Raw genomic sequence first — 16,114 nt, forward strand, 5'->3', positions numbered from 1 at the left:
TTTTAAATTGATATTATAATAATTGCTTGAAAATAATTCTTTGACGAACATTAATTTGAAGGAGGAAAATCAAAATTTTCTCCTCAAAAATGTGGAAATGTTTTTTTTCTCAATTCTTCAATTTTTTTTTACACCTAACGGCACCTTCATCGAGATGGACAAATTCCATTTTCCATTTAGCATGAAATAATTTAAAGAAAGTTTTTGTTACGTTAAACATAAACCTTGGAGATACAAAGTATATATGATTTAAATAGTGCGAAATCGTATTTTTTTCATCTCTGGAAAGATGTTATTATATGCGAGAAAATGTGTAAGGACAGAAAAATGATATTTGACTATTTCGGCGCATGATATAATTTAAAACATCACTAAAAAAAATGTGAGCACAAACATCGTTGAGTGTTAAAAACATACGTTAAAGTCAAAGAAAATTTTTTCCGACGGTTTAGAATAACGCAACTGACGAGATTTCGAAATTTTTTCTTTGAAATTAATTTGTGGCAACCAAAATATTTTTGGGAAATTTGAAGATATATATATTTTTTTTTTTTTACAAATCCATCGACCACCTTGTTTTTTTTTTTTTTTTTTTTTTTGATACAACGTTTCAATTTCGAGATAATATCGATCGAAAATTCTCGTATTTCGTAAAACATAAAATTTTGACTCTTAAGAACTGCGGAACGGGAACCCGGAAGATTTTGAAAAAAATCAGGGAAATTTCACGTACCTAGTGTAACAAAACGGAAGCAAAATCGAAGGTGTCGGCTTCTGAAGCTGGCTCACTTAAAGTGAAACGCCTCTGGCTTATTTGCTATGCACTGAAATATTGGCACATAAATGAATCATAATCGTTGGATAAGCAACGAGGTTTAGTAAAAGCCTCGGAAGGATGACGAAGAGATCCAACATGGCTGACGTAGATATTGCACAGCTTGTAGATAGATTGGTGTAATGTTATAACAGTGATGAAGGGTAATTTTATAGTGTGTATGTATATAGACATACATATATCCACGTGAACAATCTGGCAAGAATATTCTTGATTCATTGAGTATCTTTTTCAGTATGTCGTTTCATTTCTGATTTAGGTACCTACGAACTAGACAAAGTGGTTCTGAGGAAATTTAATCCCGTTCAAGTTGATTTTTGCAAGAATTTTAGTCGACGATGGTGGAATAAAATAATGTCTTTTAAATTTCGTAATTGCGAAACTTGTTTACCACCTCACTTGGTGGCTGGGAATCCCAATTGACGTCACGCCGTGCACCGTAATGAATGTTTGCGCCACCCTCCGAGGCTCGACGATGAGGATTGGCTGGTTGACCCCTGACATGACCAGGTGAGCCACCAGCTGCGTCAGGTAACATTCGGTCTTTTGTTTTCGGAGTAGTCCAGTGCATCGACTGATTCAGAAAAACAACGATTTCATTTATTCCATTCCTTTTTTCAAATGAAAATATAAGAACCTTTTGAGATAAGAGTTTAAACAGAAAAGTTCTCAGGAACCTTTTAGCATTCCTATCGAAAAATAATTGGAAGCCGAGCCAATTGAACAAAAAGGGAGAAGGTGGAAAAAAATTGTTTGACGATCTTATTTTCTATAGAGGAAAACACTTACTTGATGAACGTGTTCCTTCATACCCAGCCACTGTTTGTAGCTAATGGAAATTCCACTGTGTCGCCATTTGTCGTAGTTGAGCCTTTTCTCAGGATCACAGAGAGTTTCCTTTGCATTCTGAAAATTCACTTGCTTTTATTTTCGACGTATCTGAATTACACTTGTGAATGCACTCATGTATGGCTTAAAAACGTTTAATAAACAGGAAGTAAATCAACGATCATGCATGTATTTTTCAAAATCATTATCATGTTTTATGCGTTAAATGCGTCTTGAAAATAAGACACAATAGTTTACAGGACTACAACATGTTTTTAATTAAGACGCAGAGCGAGTAACGATTCCAAAGATATTTTCAAAATTAGTCACAAGTGAATTCAATAATATGACTAAACTGGATACTGAGAGGTAAAAAATTGTGGAAAATTTTCATGACAATATTGAAATTACAGTATAACTTAAGGGCTGTTGTATTAGTCAATTGGATCTTTACGTGAAACAATTTAGTCCAGGTACGTATCAAGCAAAAAATATTTTTTCTTTATAGGATTAAACGAAAATAGAAGAAAACACTGTAGGTTAAAAACTAAAATAAAATAGGATCACGTATGCGAGGTATTCCTATACATGTATTGCGAAATCAGTCGAATTCGATTGCTTCTAACACCTCGAATGAACTTTTTTGAAGAAAAAGAAAAAAACGTTGACTAATTATTTTGTGGTTTCGTTAGATACATTTAAAAAATAATTTTTTTTATTTAACTCAGACACGATTCCAACACAATACTTCATTTGACTGACAATAATAGTATTATATTTATCATGAAATCGATGCACAACTACGTTATTCGCATAACGTTTATTTTCAAGGAGATGTTTTTGAATGAAGCTTAAAAAAACAACGGTTTACCATAAAAATTTCATCCTCAATTTTTTGTTCCCTCTCATTTTGCAGATGACGAGAAATTCTATTCTTTCATTCATAAACATGTCAGCGTTGAAAAATGGGGAAACACAGATTAAATCAAGCTCTAACCCTGGCTAGAAAATGTATTTTTTCGACTATTTTATAAATCTAACAAGACAGACGAGGGATTTCAATTTATAAAATTGACATCAGTTTATTGATAATTCCTGATCGATGATTGTCACGAAAAATAAACAACTTTGTGCATTTTTTTCATTCACTATAATTAACAAGAGTTTCAGGAAGCCAAAAATGTTGCTTGAACTGCTGGTTTTTGGATATATATTTCAAACGACTGAAAGTTTGCAACATGATTACAGCGTGACTCAATCTGGTTTATCCCGATTTGTCAACGTTCAATCAGGCAAACACTGCTAGTTTTCTTAAAATTCATCGTGATCTCTTTTTCATGCCACACGTATTATATGCAATATTAATAATGGAATGTTCTAAATAACACGAAGAGAATATTCACCTTGAGTTGCTGAAATTTTACTTCGGCCTCCTTGTTCCCCTCGTTTTTGTCAGGATGATATTGAAGAGCAAGTGCCTTGTATTCGGCGGTGATTTGTTCAATCTACAAGAAATACCTTTTTTCAAGAATATACGCAGAGCTACATTACAAAAGTTGCCAGAGTTGAAAAGTAAATACAGTTTTTCATCATCCAAGCTGAAGAACTTGAAGTTGATGGTTTAACAAATCGCCTTTCTCCTCGATTTTATAGATTTTGAAAATTTTCAACACGTCACGCTGTTCATATTGATCGAACTAAATAGTGACTTACTGAATCACTCTTTTAAATATTCAACAGCTTCCATGAGTTGAACAGATTAATTAACATGGCATACAGCTATAATTTTGTGACAAAGTTAACGAAGCCCTCAATAATATTTTTGCATTATATCAATGCTTCATGACTTCAAAAGCTCGTCGAATTCGAGTCGGATTGAAAGCTTGTGCCCCAGTTATAAGCTTCGGATTATTAACAATGTCAAGCGGCAATCGGTTATTTCCACGTTCCTAATAATTGACAACTAATCGACAATGAACCTGTGGATTTTTGCTACGATTATCAGATAATATAACGACGAATCTTTTTGGCGAAACGGTTCGTTCAACATGTACCAGGACGACAAAACGGCCGTTCGATAAATCTTGCGTAGTCGCAGTTTCGGGCTCCGATGTCCAAACGCAAAAAATGACTTTATTGCCAAATCGCTTTAAAATTTAGACCATCGTTAATAATCGTGGCGATTTAAAAGGACAAACATCATCATCTTGCAAATTGTTGTCTTGATCAATGCACAATTTTTTTACCGCCAATTACTGAGTTGCAAGTGAATATTGGTTAGCATAAATAATCAAAACAGGATGAAGCTTCTTGGTGATTAACGAAATGCGAGGTATTCCTTTGAAGTAAAAGACGGTAAGTCCTGAGTTGATGATTTAATGAAGAAAAAGCAAATCATTTAGATTTAATCGACGTAGGGACAACCGAGATACACAAATGCTAAAAAAAAATGTAATGCTATCTCAAGTGCTGCATTTCTATGCTGTTGCCATGCTGATATTTGACAGTTTAAATAAGATGAAATTCCACAAATCATGAAATCGCAATAAACAGAAAGAAATGTGTCTTTACCGTGTGTTCAAATAGTTCCAATAGAGTTTTAAGTAACGATGTCGAAACTTCGAGAGAAAAATATTAATCATCACATTTGTCGTAACTATAAAAGCGAAGTGAATCTTTGAGGTAAGAAAAAAGGAACTGGTCATATGTATCAACAAATGTATTATTACATTTTGTGACATCAACACCGAGTTTTTAGCAATAAATAAAAACCGCATCGTAAAATCATTCGGTAAAATACACTGTGTCATTTAATGTTTCAGTCAAGTGTGCAGTAAAAACATTTGCGTTTCGAATTAACCAGATCCGCAGCATTCCAATTTGTGTGAAATCCGTGTGGTCAACTTACGACTGTGAACAAGAACACTTTGCGCAATTTAAACCGCAAAAAACGATAATCACGACGTCGATCAGAACCGTGGCTCACGCTATACGTCAATACAGCGTTGAAAGTGTTCTCAAAGTTATTGGGTAAGAAAATGAATGTTCCAGTACGATTAGGCGAGAAATTCGATGAATAAATTCAATAAATAACAGCGAAAACTCACCGTCGAAGACTCATCGCATCCCAAAAGAGCGTAGAGATCCTCGTCCGGGTTGGGTTTGTAACTCAATATGTCGTCGACACTCATTGTTTTCGTTGTTGCTGATGTTGATGGTTTGGAAAGAACTTTGACACTGCCGAGTAAAAGTTACTGGACTCGCTGAGTAACGTCAGTAGGTTTGCACCTGTTGCCTATCGAGCAAATCCGTAATTGTGAATGAGCCACTGTGGCCTAGAAAAAGCCTCGAAGGCGTCGCGCCGCCCTGGATTGGCGGCGCGCGCGCTGTTCGCGGACTTTGTTAAAACGTGAGCAGCTGCGCAGTTTCCATTTATGAACGTATAAGCTGGACTTTTGTTGGACAGTAGCGACCTCAGAGCGAACGGCCAACTTCAACTTTCACTCATTAGCCGATCAACCTTGTCCAGTTACTTTTCTTATCTCGGTCTGAATCATTTGAACGGTCCTCTGTAGTTGGTCCCTCATTCTAATGGCCCAGTCCTTAGTATCACGCCGACTCAGAACGACGCGTGGACTCGGCGTGAAGTGCAGAATCGATTTCACTGTCACAATTCACACTTGAGGGATACTCAGTTCCTCTCATTCCTTAGATATTGCGTTTTATAGGAGGATCAGATTGAAGTGTTGCGGCGACGACAAATCTGAAGTAAATGCCTTTGAAGAAGGTCTAAAAGGGTCATAAATAAAATCAGAAAGTTTAGAGACCCAGTTTGTATGTATAGGAAAATAAAAAGTAAAGGCAGAAGTACTACGTGACCTTAAATATATTTAAGCACGACCTTTCCACACGAACACGTTGCGAAGTCGGATCTCACGTTTCGTATAGTGGTATTGAAATATCACACAAGAGAGATACGTACTTGGAGGGAACATTGAATTTTTTCATATTGCCGTTACTATACTCGTTTTTCACCCAGCTCAACAATTAAAGAGAGAGAAGTTTGTATACGTATACTGCTTTTATTATTTCAGAATCTTGAAGTTCGAATAGCGGCACTGTACACATAAAATAATTGCTGACGTCTTTTCACCATCACTGTCCCTCGCTTTTCTAACGACAACGGTTCGTCACATGATCGATACGGTACAATATCACTAGATTCTACAAATGCGTAACTCCCCGGGAATGATCTGATAATTAATGTAGTACATGATTGAATCGAGAGAAAAAAAAAGTGACCAACTACATTTATGGTAAAGATTTGCACGTAATTAGAGACCCTTGATGTAAAATAATAACAATAATGTGCTGACAGAAAATGCAGTATGATATAAAATAGGTTTTATCATGAAATCCAAAGGTTACTGTAGCTATAACAGTTTCGTTATTATGTTTTCACTGTTACGAATGATGAGGTCTGTAGAATCCTTTCTGAATTCGGGGCTCATTCGATAGGCACTCTCGGCAATTCCTGTAAGTTTTTCCGTCATCTCTTTTCCCGTTTGTTGAAGCAATCTTGAGAAATGACCGTTCGGATTTTGCAACAGTAAATGAGGATGACCGAACTCCTGTGCACAATAGATAGTCAGTAGACAGACATTCATTTGGACAGATTTATATACGACAAGACTGAAGAAGTCGATTATAAGAGCTACAAACCGCTATGCGACCCTCTCTCATAACCATGATTCGATCGCTGTCCATTACGGTGTTCAGTCGATGAGCTACTGTAAGCACCGTGTAATCTGCAAACCTCCGCTTGATGGTATTTTGGATCAAAGCATCGGATCTGCAATGACACAAACCACTCTTGGTCTCGTTGTTATCCGGAAAATAATTGACCGGTCATCATTATTGGAGACCAGAAGCAAAGTCACGTCGTCGAGTGATTAACAAAGACATTGGAAATGAGTCTGACACTATTTATACTGACCTACGATCGATGTTTGCGGTAGCTTCGTCAAGAACGAGCAATCGATTGTTCTTCAGTATGGCTCTGGCCAAGCATATCAATTGCCGCTGTCCAACGCTGAAGTTTGCTCCACCTCCAGCTACGCGGAAATCGAGGGATCGAACTGCATTCTCAAGTTCGACTTCTCGGAGACTGGCCCACAGCTCGGCATCCGAGTATTGGTCAAATGGGTCCAAGTTGTAGCGAAGACTTGCAGAGAACAAAATTGGTTCCTGAGGAATGATCGAGATGAAAGGACGCAACTCGTGCAGCCCTATCGACTTCGTGTCTATATCATCTAGTATTATTTCACCCTCTAGTTCGTCTCCAGTCAAACGGAATAGCGCTGATATGAGCGAAGACTTCCCAGCACCGGTTCTTCCAACAATTCCGACTTTCCAGCCAGGATTTATTTTCACATTGAGGTGCTAAGATTCAATAACAAGATTTTTAAAAAATGGAGAAGAGAGACCTTTACGAAGTAAACTATGTAGGTATCAGGACGAATTCTTCCTTGGTTCTCCGAAAAGAACGAACAAAGTTTAAACCATTTCGGAAAAGATACTGTTAGTCTGAAGATTACCTTCAACACCGGTGGCTTGTTGCTGGCGTATCTCATGGAGACATCATTGAAGACTAAACTGCCATCGGAAGGCCAAGTGTCCGGAGGTGGTTTTTCAGTTTTTAAAGGTCCCTCTTTTGGCAGATTTGTGTACTGAAGGATCCTCTCCACTGCTGTCATTTGTGAGATGACCAGAGTGCTCTGTTGCATCCCGAACTGGACCAATCCGGCCAAGTTAAAGCACTGCGAAATGGCTAGACCAACATTGCCGCTAAGAACAGTACCTGCAAGTTTCAGAGGTCAAAATCAAAATCAAAATCTCTTCAATAATCTTTCGACATAATACTTTATACCCTGTAATCGCGAGGAACCAACCTCTGTCCATCACAATAAACGAAAAGCAAACGAAAGTCGTCAAACCACACAAAACTAGGTCAAGGGTAAACCCAAACGCAACTTGCGTTGCAATCGATAAGTACCAGGCGCCAGTGTGGCCATCTTGATGATGGTCAAATTCGTCCAGTAACATCTTTTTAATCTGTCCTCCCCGACTTCGTATCGTTGTCAGCCCGTCCATAGTCGATTTGACGTGCGAAAAGACTGGACTTTTGGCTAAAGACATACTGCATAGTTCACGGTCTTGTGCTAGAAATCAGTGCAATTATACCACTCGATAAGAGATTACAACTTACCGAGACCTTCGAGCCGCGTAATGTCCTGAGCCGTTCTAAGGTAGTAAATTCTTACTACATAAAACAGTCCACTAGTGACAACCAGTGGTATAATTGTCAATGGGTTGACAATGCTCACCATTACGAATATTCCCGATGCGGTGGTGAAGAGTTGGAGTACCTCAAGCATCGTTTTGGGCAGCTGCTCGTCCATGGTTCCAACGTCCTTTGAAAATCGGTTTAAAATCCTTCCTGCATGTTGACGAGGAAAACCAAATAATCATTGAAGCCTTAGTGAAATGGGCTGAAGTCGGAAACTGAAGTCATAACGTATGTGATCATTCACCATACCGGATGGGTTAGTTTGGAAGAATCTCATGGTGGCTTGCAGCAGATTAGCGAACATCCAGTTGTGTAAGCTCCGACTGGCGTTCATGCATAACCGATAGTGAAACATGGTACGAAGAGTGAGAATGATAGTAAAGGCTGCAATGAGTACACAATAAACGTAAATTGCCACGCTTGAACGCAGCAGTCCATGATCGTCCAGCCATTGAAAATCGATGCTCGAGTCTATCTGTTGATGACTGTCTCTGGCTAAACTCCGATGGATCGTAGAATTGGAAGTGGACTCGTTTACAAGTTTGAGCGTGGCTCTTTGAGCATTTTGGTTCGTCCAATATGTTATCCAGTAATCACTTCCACTACCTAATGCTTGCGCGATAATAAAAGCTGCAATGGCTATGATAATTGTACACACGTTACCAGCCGCCGAAAAGTAGCTCTTGTACACTTGGTTTGACATTTTTCCAGTTGCTATCTCCTCCTGTTTCACGTCTAATGAAGAAGTCTCGTCACTTCCAGAGAGTTCGCTTGATTCGTCGTTGCCTTCCACAACTGCAGCTAATTCCTAAAAGTAAATTTTTTCCACAGAAGAAAACACTGTGATATTTCAAAATGGCATTTTTGATTAAGGCACCACATCGCAGTAAAAGTTCGAAATTTTTCTTTTTTTTTTTTCTTTCCTTTTTCTGACAGACGCATGTTTCAAGTATGCTCTCTTCAAATTGTATTTTTTGTGGAATAGTTTGAATCACGTAACTACGGAATTTACACTTCATTATTTGGAAACTGCCGCTAATATTTTAGTCGTATCAGCCATGCCATGCGACTGCGCGTGAGTGACCAGTGGTTGGGTCTTTGACTCTAGGTGCGTCTATGGCAGCAGTGCAGTGCAAATTAGGGAAGTAAGTACATTCAATTTGTATGGGCCAATTCGTAAATTGTATAACAGCGAATTTCTCTAACAGCACGTGGGAATTTTTTTTTATTACAGGCCCCCTTCGATTTTTTTTCGATATATAGCAACAATTACGCTCGAGTTCACTTTTGGCCCAGGGGACAAACAATGTAATTTCAGATTACAGTGCAAATTTACTCATACGCTTCTTAATATGGATGTGACAACCACGCAAATCGGTTGCTTAGAAATAAGGGAAAAAAAATTACAAAAATACACCCACATTTCCTACCGCTACCGTGGTGTGGTGCCTAAAACTAGTTTGTATAACAATTTTCTGAGTTTACCTCTTCTGCTTTGGTCGTATTAAATTCCTCTGACTTCTCAGTATCCAATAGGTTCAGTCCAGAGAGAACCAGGTTTTCATAAGTACCCTGGTACTCGACAGACCCCTGAAATTGAAGATTTCGTTCGAGACGATGTTGGCTATTGATGTAACTCGAGATTCTAACAAGGAACATCAGTTTGGTGTCCCTCTCTGATTTCGTTAAACATTGAAAACTAAGAGACACGTATTTTTTTATCTGCGGAAAAACGGTTTAGAGGGGTGAAAACGACCCCCAACGAGGTGATTTCGTGATGCGCTTGATGGATTTGAATGAAAGTAACGCTGAAGTTTTCCTATTCGTTAAAAAAACATTTCAGTGTTGATTGCATTCAAATACATGAAGCGCGTCAAGAGATCACTCCGTTGAGTCCCCATCTTTGGGGGTCGTCTTCACCCCTTTAAACCGTTTTTCCGCAGATAAAAAAAAAACAAGTTTTTAAAAACATACATGAGTCTCAACTAAATCAGAGGGGGGACACCAAATTGATGTTCCTTGTAAGTAAAAGAAAAGTACCACTGACTCGATTTATAACAATGACACTGTCAGCTTCTCGAAGAAATTGAAGCTGATGGGTGACGAGGATTCGGGTTTTACCCCTCAAGAAGCCCTGGATGCACTCCTTGAACAAGTGATTTCCGACTTTTGAATCCACAGCGCTGAGAGGATCGTCGAGTAAGTACAAATCGGCATCTCTGTAAAGAGCTCTTGCCAGGTTAACCCGAGCCTTCTGGCCTCCGGACAGAGACGCTCCTCTTTCTCCTGCATAAGTCAAATCGCCTTGAGGCAGCTGCTCGAAGTCTTCGACTAACGCGCAGACTCTAGTCACCTACGAATAATGTTCAGAATACATGAAGACATGATATTTTCTGTCAGATTCTTGGCAAGTTGAGTTGTCATGGAGTACCCCATATACACACTTATCTGAGGAAATAAATATAAATCTAACTTTTATCCACTTACCTCTCGATATCGATCTTTATCGTAGGATTGCCCAAATAGTATGTTGTCGCGTATTGATGCAGCAAAGATCCAAGGGTCTTGGCTAGTGTATGATATGCGAATATCCTTATGGCTAATTTCAGTCTTCTTGTTGTTTTCGGTGGTAAAAAATGACATTTTTCCAGCACCGACCGATAATTCGCCCAAGAGGAGTTGAAGCAACGACGACTTTCCGGAGCCGACAGGCCCCACAAGCACGGAAAGTGTTTGACTCTTGACCTTCGTCGAAAGCTCGAACAAGGTAGGAGGCAGCTGTTCGTAAACCCAGTTTGCGGAAACCCGAATTAATTCAAACTCAACACTGCATTTACTCGACGTTTTACCGATAGTCTTAATTTCACTGTTTCGAGCTGAAGCGATTTTTTCCACCGATCGTCTTTTATCCAACAGCAGCTAAATCAACGATTTGTATCAACCACAGTTTTTTTTTTTTTTTTTGTTTACAATGTACCGACATGAGATGCATGACAGCAATTACCATTTCATCTCCTAGTCCATTTTCATCTAGTCCATTACGGTTCTCATGCGTAGTTATAGATTCAATATCTTGTCCACGTTGGACTTCTTCCAGTAGTAAAAATTCCTGCGAATAACGTGCTCAAGACTTTACCAATCGCTGATAAACACGAAAACAAATTGTCCTGAACGTACCGTGATCCTCCTTAAAGACACCTTTGTTTCAGAAGCTCTGACGACTGCCGTGGGAACACCCAGAGCACACATCAGCCCAAGAACGTCAAAAAATGTAGTAAGTGCAAATGTGATTTCGGCAGTAAGTTCGTTTCCCATCAGAACAAAGGTCATCAGAGTCAAGAACAGAGAGACTTTCTTCGCGAACCCCAAGATACTCGTGAGTATACCCGACAAGTACAAGGTAACGGAGATCAGTTTTACCTCCAGTTTACGTATCTTCGACACTTCCTGTTCGAACGGTTTTTCCCACGCGTACATTTTCACAACCTGCGATAGTTAAGCCACATTTCAGATCGCTCCTTCTCTTGCGTGGACCCTGTACTCACCTCTATCCCAGAAATCAGATCGCTCATTAGCTGCACCCGTTCGTCCGTCTTCGCCGCGATTTTGGAACGGAATTTCGCCGTGAGGTGGCCAACGTAGACTTGAAGAGGCATTGTCTGGATCATAATCGCCGCTATTCCCACCACCGCAACCACGCCGATGTATTGCCACATTACGTATCCCACCACTAATAACTGTGAAAATTTACGCACCCACATAGTTTTCTCAGGTTACTCGAAGGTCCTGCTTTGAAAATCATCAGCTACTCACTTGCAACGGCATGATCCAAATGAAGTGGATGAACCTCATAACTAAGTCGAACCTCGCCACGTCGTTACTGATTAAATTGGCCACTCGACCTGCCGCTATATTATTAATTGAGGCCAGATTAAGCCGGAGGAGCTAAAATTTCCGAACGAAGTTTTTTTTAGCTGAGTCCTTAATGCTCCTCGTCAATATCAGTTGTGGGCGGCGGTTAACGACTGTCCAGTTTGTGCGTTCACCGGGTTTTAGAATTGCAAGATTGTGAAATATGTCACATGATTTCAAATATTTCATAGAATTTCGAAGGATTCTATAACACTTTATATGAATCTAGATATTTCATAGGATTTCACAGGGTTCGACTAGATTTTCAAGGATTTCTTGGGATTTAAAAAGATTTCACTAAATTCCAGGGATTATTTGTAACTCCAAGGATTACTATAGTATTTTGAAAGATTTCATCGGACTCCAGATACTCGTCTTGTAATTTTCAAGATCTTCAAGATTTCAACGATTACTTAGGATTTTACAAGATTTCCCGGTATTTCAGAAAAATTTTATACGATTTTAGGGACCCGTGACGATTCCAAATATTTCACGAGATTCCACAATATTCAAAACACTTCCTTAGGACTTTGGAATTCTCGAAGATTCCACGAGATGAAAAAAGATTTCACTAAGGATGTACGCCACTTTTCAAGGATTGTCAAAACCTCGGTTACGGGTAAGAGTACTAATTACCTTCCGGTATATTAAAGAACAGCACGCGACCCTCATGCGCATTCCGACTTCCAGGCTTCGCAATCGGACGTGCTGAAAAAGGATAACATTGGCGAGGATGATAAGGATCAGGAAGGTTGCGTAGAGGAGAACCTGATTTCGGGTCGTAGGGTTTTCGCCTGAATTGAAGTAGTTGATTACCCAGCTCTGGACCACGGGATGTATAGGCCGTAGCACCACCATCTGCACGACGAGAAGCAGTCCTTGCACCGTAAAAGGAACCCAAAAGACTCGAATCAGAGCCCAAGCCAGATTTGGCTGTCTCTTCGGCTTCTTTTTCGTGCTGCCTCCTGGAAGCATCGGAATTTCCTTTGCTTTCGCCAACTCCTTCTTCCACTCTCTGAATTCAAGGGAGGATTAAAGAAGTGTTGAACCCGAGAACAAGGTCATTGACTGTACCCACCGTTCAAGACGATCACCGAGTTCCTTGGACTCGTTGGATTTCAAGGGATCATACAAATCTGTGATCTGCAAATCACGCTTCGCTCCTTTTATGAAGATCGGTAACGTCCAACTAAAATTGAATACATTTTAGCGTAAAAAGTTGGATACGTATTTCTTTCGAAAAGGAGTCTCGAATTTCAGGTTTACCGTATTCGTTACAATATCCGAAAAGCTGTTATTATTTTCAAAGTGCACTGCTTTATTTATCGATTTCAATAATTCATTCATAACTATTTGAATTAAAAACCTATATTTGGTTAAATTATACATGAATTGAGTTTGCCAGTAAGATCATTTTCATGAGTATTTTTATGCCTCTTATTGTCCATAATCATTTTAAGTGATTGTAAAAAAAACGATGCAGCATAATTATTAATACTATTATGAAAAGATATGTTTCATTTTTCTCATCTTTTAGTCAAGGCTATAAGACAGCAGAAAACGGAACATAAGACGTCTTTTCGTTGTCTTTTTGTTGACTCTAAGTCACTTACTACAGTTTAATTGTGGATATTAAAATCATATACTTGTGAGAGTATACTTGATAAAAGACTTAGGTTATATTAATTTAATTCCTTTCTAAATTAAGTTTTGCGAAACACGTGAATATTATTATTTGTAAAGCAAATAAAAGATAACCATTTCTAGATAGAAATGCTAAATTCAAAGACTCCAATACTGTGCGAATATTTCATATTTCTCCTGTGAAATCAGTAATGACAATTGTCACATGCCTAACCAATTTAGATACCATTTCATGGAATGGTGCCATGAGAAAAGGAATCTTGAAAAGATACAGCACAGGGTTTTCCGTAAATTGTTGTTTACGCAAATTGGACCAGAGGATTAAACAAGTTATGATTAATAAATGCCTCTAAAAAATATGATATTATGTCAAATAGGGGAAAGGGGTGGTGCAAAGTGGGCCCCTTAAGAAAATAATGCCTAAAATCAGAATAAAATGTTTAGCTTTCATATGAACAATTATGTTCAATAAATTCAAGTTCAGAAAATTATTTGACTTTGACTAGTTGAGAGTAAAGCGCAACTTCAAACGTTTAGCGTTATGAGGTGTGCAATTACTTCAGTAAATGATTTTCGAATAATTCATATTTAATAAAAAGTTCAGGTGGTTAATTTTATCCCTTGTTATTTAAAAAATTTCTGGGGGCCCACTTGGCTCCCAAATTTTTTGAGATTCCAAAAATTTTAAGGTGCCAACTTTGCCCCACCCTCCCCTAATAGTTTACTTAAACGCTGAGATGCTATAACTATTTACAAAATTCCACATAGTAATATCAGTACTGGAGAACTTAAAAATCACTGAGAACCAAAAATTCATTTTAATATGTACATTGAGAAGTGTGATGGCGACTTTATGAAGTGAGATCCTACAAACCGTTTAATGCAGACTGGCAATTAGCTGATAAACAATGATGTGCCACTAATTAATTTTGATGTTAATAAAGAAATTGCTGATGGGCTTTTAAAAGGATTATTTTAAATGTGTAAATGGTAGTAATAAATCCACTTGATTGCATAATTTATACTCTATATTTATGTGATTGTGGTCTATATGCGTTGAAGGATTAGCAGTTGTTAAAAAACTGGATCAGTACTAAGCAATATATTGTGTAATTAAGGGCTATACCCGTACGAGTATTATTGAAATTTCAAAAAAATATTTCGTACAAACTGTATTGACAGTAATCACGTAATTTTTTAAATCGATTTTGGTAAAAATTTTCTCACCCGAAACATAACGCGCTCAAGAAACTCGCCGTTTCCTCCGGACTTTTTAAACTGCGTTTTTTCTTGTTGTCCATGTTTTATTTATCACACGTCAACTTTATGAGGTAGTTTTGTCATTTATTCTCTTTTTGACGTGATGTATTTCACCAATGTGATCTGGCGGAAACATAAAGCAGGAATTAGTTCACAAATGAAGATCTCGAATCAATCAATTCATTATTATATTCATTGATTTTGTTCCATTGAATTATTCGATAACTAAAGTTTTAGTCGAAGCAAAGGTGATAAAGTAAACAAGGTTAGAAAATTTCATCAAATTTTTTCTCTTCAGTTTCAATCGTTGAGAGATTGAGAATTACAATAATCCACAAAATAGAAAAGGGAGAACATAAAAACTCTGAAAAATTGTTTCTCTTTAGAATTTCCCGTCACTTTTCACAAGAAAGAAAAAAAACACGAAACTTGAATTCGCAAGCTTTTCCTATATATATTCAATGTAAAATTTTGATTGCTCGTCATACACAGTCTTTAATTGCAAAAAGTCGAAATAAGATTTTCCTTAGTTTCACACATTTACTTGTCGGCGTCTTCCGCTCACACGTTCTATCAGTAAGTAATTTTATTACAACTACATCGTAGATATGCCTCATCGTTTCATCCGAGATAAGATATCCCCTTCTCTCTCGATATACTTCACTCGCCGATTAAAAGTCACATTCCAAAACTACACGCATCTAAATATATCTGTCATATATCAAGGTTACACGTGTATCACTTGAGCTCGAGTCAAACGGTACGAACGATTTTTATTTCAACTTTTCTCCTACTAATTTCGTGAATTATTTTCTACACTACTTTTTGGCTACAAGCCTTCTTGATTTATTGCTCTGACATCAAGTCGCAATATTGTCACAACCTCATTTAGTACAAGTTTCATTTAGTACAACGTATTTACAAAACAAAACCAAACTAAATTCAATCAACAAATATAGTCGTCAATCAATAATTAAAGTACCTGACTATGTGTGTTGAAGGAAAAAAATACATCTTCGGTGTTTTCCGACGAAAAATCAAGGCCCGAAGGGTGATAGAAATATATATCACAAGATTTTTCATGAATATATTCGAGAGAAAATTAAAAACTTTTTGCCCTGACGTTGTTTTTATCCGCGATCGATTTTTTTCGAGGTAAGTCCTCTTGTAAGAAAATGGAGCATTGCCCAAATCGTCAGTTTAAAAAAATTCAGGTATGGTCAACAGAAAGTCTTTAAATTTGTTGTAATCATTCCTGCTCACATAAAATGCTTAATGTAAAAGTA

General features: G+C 37.9%; 2 protein-coding genes across 3 annotated transcripts; both read right to left on the reverse strand.

The window, feature by feature from the left end:
- Positions 1–1,058: 1,058 nt before the first annotated feature.
- Positions 1,059–5,183, reverse strand: LOC124410718 (J domain-containing protein). 2 transcript variants are annotated; one of them, XM_046889325.1, is made up of 4 exons: positions 4,771–5,070; positions 3,067–3,168; positions 1,625–1,741; positions 1,059–1,409 (listed from the first exon to the last, which is right to left on the reverse strand). In XM_046889325.1, the coding sequence occupies exons 1-4, from the start codon at positions 4,852–4,854 to the stop codon at positions 1,197–1,199; spliced, it is 516 nt and encodes a 171-aa protein (XP_046745281.1). In that variant the 5' UTR covers positions 4,855–5,070; the 3' UTR covers positions 1,059–1,196. The 2 variants fall into 2 exon arrangements, with proteins under 2 accessions (XP_046745281.1, XP_046745283.1); XM_046889327.1 differs by lacking the exon at positions 3,067–3,168 and having other exon boundaries at positions 4,771–5,183.
- Positions 5,184–6,068: 885 nt separating this feature from the next.
- Positions 6,069–14,869, reverse strand: LOC124410562 (ATP-binding cassette sub-family C member 4-like). The gene is made up of 17 exons (XM_046889042.1): positions 14,796–14,869; positions 13,003–13,113; positions 12,561–12,939; positions 11,826–11,957; positions 11,558–11,749; positions 11,190–11,498; positions 11,035–11,121; positions 10,500–10,883; positions 10,060–10,365; positions 9,482–9,602; positions 8,262–8,813; positions 7,932–8,162; positions 7,615–7,851; positions 7,261–7,523; positions 6,660–7,105; positions 6,386–6,515; positions 6,069–6,294 (listed from the first exon to the last, which is right to left on the reverse strand). Exons 1-17 carry the CDS (start codon positions 14,867–14,869, stop codon positions 6,097–6,099), a joined length of 4,152 nt encoding a protein of 1,383 aa, XP_046744998.1. The 3' UTR covers positions 6,069–6,096.
- Between the last annotated feature and the right edge of the window lie 1,245 nt (positions 14,870–16,114).

Source organism: Diprion similis, chromosome 1, assembly GCF_021155765.1.
Source record: "Diprion similis isolate iyDipSimi1 chromosome 1, iyDipSimi1.1, whole genome shotgun sequence".
Classification (NCBI taxonomy): Eukaryota; Metazoa; Arthropoda; class Insecta; order Hymenoptera; family Diprionidae; genus Diprion; species Diprion similis.

What these genes read in the sequence shown, in the direction of transcription:
- LOC124410718 (XM_046889325.1), bottom strand. Translation starts at nt 4,854, where the DNA reads ATGAGTGTCGACGACATATTGAGTTACAAACCCAACCCGGACGAGGAT. An exon ending in GATGCGATGAGTCTTCGACG is followed by an intron (nt 3,169 to 4,770) that starts GTGAGTTTTCGC and finishes TATTTCTTGTAG; the next exon opens with ATTGAACAAATCACCGCCGA. An exon ending in TAAAATTTCAGCAACTCAAG is followed by an intron (nt 1,742 to 3,066) that starts GTGAATATTCTC and finishes GTGAATTTTCAG; the next exon opens with AATGCAAAGGAAACTCTCTG.
- LOC124410562 (XM_046889042.1), bottom strand. Translation starts at nt 14,869, where the DNA reads ATGGACAACAAGAAAAAACGCAGTTTAAAAAGTCCGGAGGAAACGGCG. An exon ending in TGTCTTTAAGGAGGATCACG is followed by an intron (nt 11,122 to 11,189) that starts GTACGTTCAGGA and finishes CGTTATTCGCAG; the next exon opens with GAATTTTTACTACTGGAAGA. An exon ending in GTGTCATTGTTATAAATCGA is followed by an intron (nt 9,603 to 10,059) that starts GTCAGTGGTACT and finishes CTTCAATTTCAG; the next exon opens with GGGTCTGTCGAGTACCAGGG.